The 7,369-nt window shown below is 41.5% G+C and overlaps 1 protein-coding gene across 1 annotated transcript in view; it reads right to left on the reverse strand.

Moving 5' to 3' along the window:
* Positions 1-7,369, reverse strand: part of NFKB1 (nuclear factor of kappa light polypeptide gene enhancer in B-cells 1) — a 47,606-nt gene that overhangs the window by 6,894 nt on the left and 33,343 nt on the right. Inside the window, exons 14-16 of the mRNA XM_010003177.1 lie at positions 4,876-4,978; positions 2,529-2,643; positions 299-500 (exon numbers count right to left, since the gene is read on the reverse strand). Of these exons, the coding sequence (XP_010001479.1) occupies positions 299-500; positions 2,529-2,643; positions 4,876-4,978 (420 nt within the window). The remainder of the gene's footprint in view (positions 1-298; positions 501-2,528; positions 2,644-4,875; positions 4,979-7,369) is intronic.

Raw genomic sequence — 7,369 nt, forward strand, 5'->3', positions numbered from 1 at the left:
CAGCAGGAACACAGTGCTTTTTGTGAGATTAAAGAGAATATACAGTAACAAAAATTCTAATCCATACTGTGTCACACTGCCATTACCAATCTTTATGTTCTGTATAACCAGAAAACCTACTCATCTCTGTTCTCTCATCTGTGACTGCAGTCACGTAACAGCCAAGGACAGCATGTGCAAAATGGGGAAAGATGCTATTTCCAAAGTCTGTATCAACCTGTGTAGAAACACTAAGTTGGCAGAAATTGGTCTGTGCTTGTCTGGTAGGTAATAAAATACATCCTTAATCTTTCCATACCTTCAGCATTGAAAAGGTTGACCACTGGAGATATCTTCTTATGCTTGAGGAGCAGACTCAAAATCTTGTCATCTCCTTCAGTAGCAGCTAAATGTAAGACAGAATTACCATGGCGATCCAGGAGGCTGACATCTGCTCCAGCCTTCAGCAAGTCTTCTACCACCTCTGCCTGCTTTGTGATCACTGCCAGGTGCAATGGGGTCTAGAAGAGACAGAAGCAAGAAATGAGCAGATAAGCAACAGCTATCTCACTGCTACAGAAATCTCTTAAACCTGTAAGAGCTCCTAGAGTAAGATGATGTTACTCCACTTCAAAACTAACAGAAATTAAAAGCTTGCATACGTGATCACTTTTTCTACTGCATGCTACAAACAGGGTTTCTCCTTACTGGAAATAAAAGCTGCCTTGCCAGTGTCAGCATTGAACTTTGGGAGGGACAAGGAGGTTACCTCTGTAAGCAGCACACTGATCTGGCTGTTTAAGCATTGCAGTGGAAGGAACTTGGAAATGGGATAATCCCTGTTCCCTGGCTTCCAGCTGCCCCACAGCCAAGTTCATCCCACTGAGGGAGCACACACACTTTCCAGAGCCTGCTCAAATCTTCCTTTGGCACTGAGCTATACTCTTAATTTTGCTCCTGAATAGGTTTGCAGCCATGGACTTAGGATTTCCTTACTCCTCAAAATGACTGCACAGAAAAGAAGAAACTCGTGTTATTCTGTGCATTTGTCAAAGTGCAGAACAACTGTGCATCTCAGCAGTGTCTAGCTAGCTGATTCTATTGGCATGCTCTCTGTGTTTGTGCAGGCACTTGCAGCACCCTGAGGCCCTCAGGCTGAGAGGTTTCCAGTATTTCCAAAGGTCAATTGTATTCTGTTCTTGACAGTTTTGCCAGTGAACAGCATCATGCAGATGATACTCAGAAATGTATTCAAACAGCAAAACATTCCAGTAAGGTTTAAGAAATCATATTTCCAATGCTAAAATAATTTAAAATTGCACAAGATTCCACCTCCAGATAATTATATTAACAGAGGACTATAAAAAAAAGACTAATTCCAGCTTTGTACAGCAAGGTTGTGTTTGACAACAGATTTGCAATTAATTACTGAATCTGTAAGGTACATGCATGATTCAGCTTTCATCTGTACAAAAGAAAAATTCTAGCCTGACCCTACATTCTCTGTCACCACTGGTTTAAGTAGAAGGTAGGAATAGCTGTAGATGCCCTGTTAGTTATTTATTTATTTCTTATGTGGATAACAGCTTTGGTTCCTGTTTCTGTTACATAGAGGGCACAGAATTAAATTAAAAATCTTCTGCTTCCTTTCATCAGCCTCTGCATTTCAAACTTGCTTCATGTAAGCATAGAAAGAAAGTGCAAAAGAAAACTAAACCCTCTGGGTCTCTTATGTGTAGAATAAAATCCTGCCCTTACTGTTCATAGCAAAAGAAATTACACACATGCCAGAGTGCTGCCATGTAACATTCAACTGGTTACCTTTGGAACAACTGAATGGCATGCACAGTTAAAAACATTATTTTCCAGGCAGGTTTCCACAGCTCTTTTTAAAGCCTATTTGAGCTACACATAAGCTCAGGCTCTGTCACAAATTAAGCTGAGGAGACAGAATTGTGCTCAGCAGTTACGAGTTCTCTTCCTACTAGGTAAAAAACATGGGGAAAGGTTTGGTTTTTTTTCATTTTTCTGTCATGTGAATCTAGAAATGAAAGGGAAATCTTGGTGCTCATGTGATGGGCACAAACACTGTCTGGGCTTTAGAAAGGGCATAAGTTTGTTACAGCTTCCACATGCCTGCAGATGACTGATGAAGCAGCAACTGACACATGATCCTGAGTTGTCCTACACTGGAAAGGTCAAAAGGGCCCAGAGCTGGCACACTAATCCCTACTGCTGGATTTGTAACAGAGAAACCAAATAATGAAGACAAGAACTGGAGAATTTCAGGTTTTTTGGCCTGTGAACCCATGGCATGGTGAACCCATGGAGACATTTATTTTAACATCAGGGGAAGTTACGAACTAACTACTCTTGCTCCTTCACCACCTTACAGTGTGTCACTGAGTTTCTAAACTTGTTTGCATCCCAGTCTGATCTAGGCTCATTCCAACAAAGAGAAGAAAAATAAGACAAACAGAGTTAAGTTATGCAATTTCTTTTTTGCTGGCTGAACAGTCAACAACACTTACACCACCACAACCCAGTACCTGATAAAGGTCATTTCTCATGTTAATGATGTCATTATAATTCAAATCAGGCATCACTTCCAAGAGGTTTTTCACCAGCTCAGCGTGAAGGTGGATAATTGCTAAATGAAGGACACTGAAACAAAAACGAGATTAACAAATTTACACTATTTTCAAATTTATTAAAAAAATTAAAAGTTTTTGCTGTAGCTCTGATTAAATTTTAACGGATACAAACATTTGTCCATTAGAGGTCATGATTTCAGAAGTAAATATCAACACCTAAAATGAATCCTAACATGAAAAAAAAAAAAAGCTAGTCAGAAGGTAACTTGTATACCTGCGTTTAACCCTTCAATCACAAAAGCAGACTCAGGATGGCTTTTGCTGGTCTTGAGCGTAACGTAACTACTGGTCTAAAACATGCAAACTTTGCAGCACAGAATAATTGTTTAGAACTTGTTTGAAATCCCCAGATTCTTTGCTCTTTCGTTTTTTTCCTGTTTTGAAGTATGCAGCACATGAACACCACTGACTGTCAAAACCTTCCTTCAGAATTTCCACAGGCCTCTCTGTGACCAAAGCATATTTTCCCTTGGGGGTTTCCCCAGATCTGTGGGTTTTTCTTCTTTTTCAAACAGAGAAATGATTGAGGACAGGCCCAGTGACTAACAGCCACAGGATCTGCAGCAGTGGCCAGAGATATCATGCCAAAGGAAAAACCTGTTTTGGGACAAGTGACTCTGCATAGCAAAACACTTCACCATTTCTGCCAGGTTAATGAAACAGCCTTTCCCCTTTTTTCCTTCAGAGCTAGGTCCTTCACCACCAGCCAAAGTGGCTGTACTTGCAAAAAAACCCAAAAAATAAACTCAATAGAAAAAACACCAGGAGAAAAGCAGGCTGTGAATCCCAACAGCCCTATCCAAACAGAGCTGGAACTGCCTTGTTCCCTTGAGAGTTCACTTCAAAGCCATACCCTTTGTTTTGAAATCTATCTTGCCAAGCTCTTCCTTAATGGATACTGGCCAGTTTCTAGACTCATCTTTTTAAGATTCTGCTGCTGACACACACAACCAGCATAGTTGTGCTCCAGAAATATCTGTATATGCCCAGATCTACATTTTAATCAGAAAAACAAATAGTTCCTTGCCTTTCAGGGCATAGAGTAATCTTGAAATTGTGACTGAGTGCACTCAAAACCAGAAGATATTTTAAAAAGGCAATAAAGAGGATTTCTAAACCAAACTCATCCTTAAAGGGCCTGTTTCAGTGGTTCCAGATGCTGCCATGTGCAGTACCATGGTACTTTCCCTCCTTCACCTCTCCTGTGCTGCTCAAACAGTCCTACCACTATCATTCCTTTGCTGTCTGGTAAATGCTTCTTATTATCCTCTATCATGCTGACATTTCATTTCCAAATTTCACTTCAGAAACAAATTCCCTCTTCCACTACCTTCAGTTCCCTTTCCTGTAGCAATTATTTTAATTTTACCCTGCCATGTGATGCCGATGTCAGCTATTAATTGAAATAAGTAAAATTTTGGGGTAAAAAAGAAAAAACCACATTTGGGGAAAAATCATATGAAAGAGAACATAAGGGACACACAGAATAAAAACAGGGCCTAGGTAACACTGAAACAGTAAGAATTAGACAAAACCAGATTCCAATTAGAGAAAAACACACCCGAAGTAGCCAACAGCCCAGCCTTGAGACACCTGCTGGACAAAAGAATGGGATAGAAAGGAGCCCACCCCACAGCTTATCTTGGTTGCAGTTTGGAGCACTGGGGGAAAAAACACTGAGTGATTAACATACATTAATATATTAACGAGCTATTAGCATACTAAAATACCCACTCACAGGCTAGAGGGACCCCTACTAACAAGAAGCCCCTTATTCTTTGAGCATGTGTAGTGAAATGTTTGAGCACTGTCACTTTAAATGGAAGTGAGGAGTAAGATGACCAATTGTGTGTGAATGATAATGTTAGAGATAAAGTTATTTCTCACGTTTTTGGGTATAAAAGTAGCAGTTGTGCTTCAGGAAGCTGAGCTTGCTTTGTGGCACACCACTCTGCTCCCTTTTCTGTGCAGAACTGGATATTAAAGCAAATAACTCTGTGTGTGGATCAGGTTCTGGCACACCAGGTGGTCATGGGCCCTGCTTTTCAGGAAAACAAAGCTGTAAAGACAAGCTGACTAGACCATGAAAAGGCAGTCAAGTCCATTTCTTAAATGGTCCTGCATCAAAAAACATATTTCAGCACTGCTGTGAGGCAGTAATTCTGTCAGGCTTCTGGGGAGCAGTGGTATGGGTCGAAATGCGTAACAGCCTGACTGCCCACTGTAAATGCACACTAATTACAGATCAACACCTTCTGTCTCAAAGCCACAGAACACCACTACATACTCCTTCCCTGCATACTGCTCTGATGACAGATGAGCAAAATTGTTGACAGCAACATTTCCTTAAAGGCTTAAGCAAAAATTGTGTATTTTTGTCATATAATTCTAATGATTAAAGTGAAAATCCGGGAAATTGATTTATGAATTTTGACTTTTTAAAAAACCAAAACAAACCACAACACAACAACTGCTGCAAGTGAGCTGGAAGACAGTCAACAAATCTTTGTTTTGTTAAAAAAAAGCTGCAGAGTAACTTATATATGCTACATGCACAAGGACTAACACCCCTCCCAGGAAAAAGGTGACATGAGCTCAAGCTCCACATACTTGAAGGTAGTTCTTCATTCAACAACTATTTATCATCATTCTGGAAAGTATTTTTACTTTGTTGAAATGCTCTGCAAGTCCAAATATGAGGGGCAGCTTACTGATATTTAAATGCAGGTCTTATTTGCTTAACACTCTGCTTTGTTGCCTTGTTCATACTCCTGCTTTCCTCAAAGCAGGCGTTAGGTTGCCAAGTGGAAAGCAAGGCAAGTAAAGCAGCTATCTCTGATTCTACAGTCCTTTCTCAGTAATCTGAAACCTATTTTCACTGAAATTGGAGCTAAAAGGCAGTAGCCTCTCAAAAAGCAAGTAACTGAACAGTGGGATAGCATCTCAGTTGTAATTTTCCACCTAGCTAGACACCTTAAGGCTTCTATGGCTTCTACTGTACAAAATACTGTAATTTACAGAATCAAAAGAGATTCCACAGGGTCTGCCAGCTGAAAAGTGAGGATGTGATAATGTCACTTGCTTATTCAAGTGACTATCTTTCCATAATTTCAGAGCAATTTCTACTGAATTGTATTTTAAACAACTACTCATCATTAGTTCCTCACCTTATTTCACTCTCCAAATCCCACAGAATCTGCACAGCTGCTGAAGGAACAAAATGGATTTCTATTCCAGCTCACCTTACTGAAGGACTAATAAGCAAATGTAAGCAGCCAAGTCTGCCACAAACATCTGTTCAGTCTCTTGGAAGATAACAGTAAAGAACACATGTAAGCAAGTGCAAAATACTTTCCTCTGGGAAGAACATGGTGTCAGTGGGAGAAAAGCAGCATGGACTACTGTTTCTATGTCTACTGGTACACCTGTAACGTACAGCTTCCTATAAAGACTTAAGGACTTGCATAGAATAAAGAGCAGGGCACTCGCCTCCAGCACAAAGTTAAGGACCCCCATCAACTCTGCATCATGATACAGGCATAGCACTTCATGCTCAGTCAAGATTTTAAGTAAAAGAAGCCAAGCAAACTCACAACAAGCTCTACATACCCTCAGTGACCAGATTACTTTCTGATAGGTACTGGATCAACCAGTTTTGTGGGGTGACTGGCTTTTCTGCAAATGCAACAAAAACGTCTATCTAAATAGGAGCTATAACTGTCCCAAACAGCACAAAGGAGAATATTTGTTTGATTAAAGCAGTGCTGCAGTCTATGATCAGCACCTGAAGGGAACAGGCGGTGCAGTCAGATGTGCCAGAGGGTTGAGATGTCATCCAGAAGGACCAGGACAAGCTGGAAAAGTGGGCCCAGGTGAACCTTATGAGGTTCATGACCCCCAACAAGGGTCCTGCACTGGGCTGGGGAAACCAGAGATATGAATACAGGCTGAGGGAAGACATGCTAGAGAACAGCCCTGTGGAAAAAGACCTGGGGGTACTAGTGTATCAAAAGCTGGACATGAGCCACCAATGTGCAGTTGCAGCCCAGAAAGCCAACTCCATCCTGGGCTGTATCAAAAGAAATGTGGCCAGTAGATCAAGAGAGGTGATTCTGCCCCTCTACTCTGCCCTAGTGGGCCCTCACCTGGAGTACTGTGTCCAGCTCTGGAGCCCCCAAAACAAGAAGGATGTGGACCTGTTGGAGCATGTCCAAAGGAAGGCAACAAAAACTATCAGAGGACTGGAGCACCTCTCTTATGAAGACAGGCTGAGGGAGTTGGGGTTGTTTAGCCTGAAGAAGAGAAGACACCAGGGAGACCTTATAGAGACCTTCCAATACCTGAAAGGAGCCTATAAGAAGGCTAGGGAAGAGCAGCTCACAAGGGCATGTGTCCTGGTTTGAGCCAGGATGAAGCAAATTTTTCTCTTTACTGATTTTTTTTTCCTTTAGTAAGATTTCTTGTAACTAGCAACAGTGTGTTCTGCTAGGCTGATAAGACAGTGGAATGTTTTTCTAACTACTGAGGCTTCAAGGCTGCACCTGCACTCTGCTGGCTCAGACACTATGGGGAGATCTGTGACCCCCCCGTAGGAGGCTGAGTTAGACAGACAGCAAAATTGGCCAAAGATATTCCATTCCATATATCTACGTAAGCTCAGAGGAAGGTCAGAGATCACAGAAGACAACTTCCTTCCTTCTCCTTCTCCCCTTCTCTTCCGTCCATGGCCGGCGTCC

Source organism: Chaetura pelagica, unplaced genomic scaffold, assembly GCF_000747805.2.
Source record: "Chaetura pelagica isolate M959 unplaced genomic scaffold, ChaPel_1.0 scaffold188, whole genome shotgun sequence".
In the NCBI taxonomy this organism is placed as follows: domain Eukaryota; kingdom Metazoa; phylum Chordata; class Aves; order Apodiformes; family Apodidae; genus Chaetura; species Chaetura pelagica.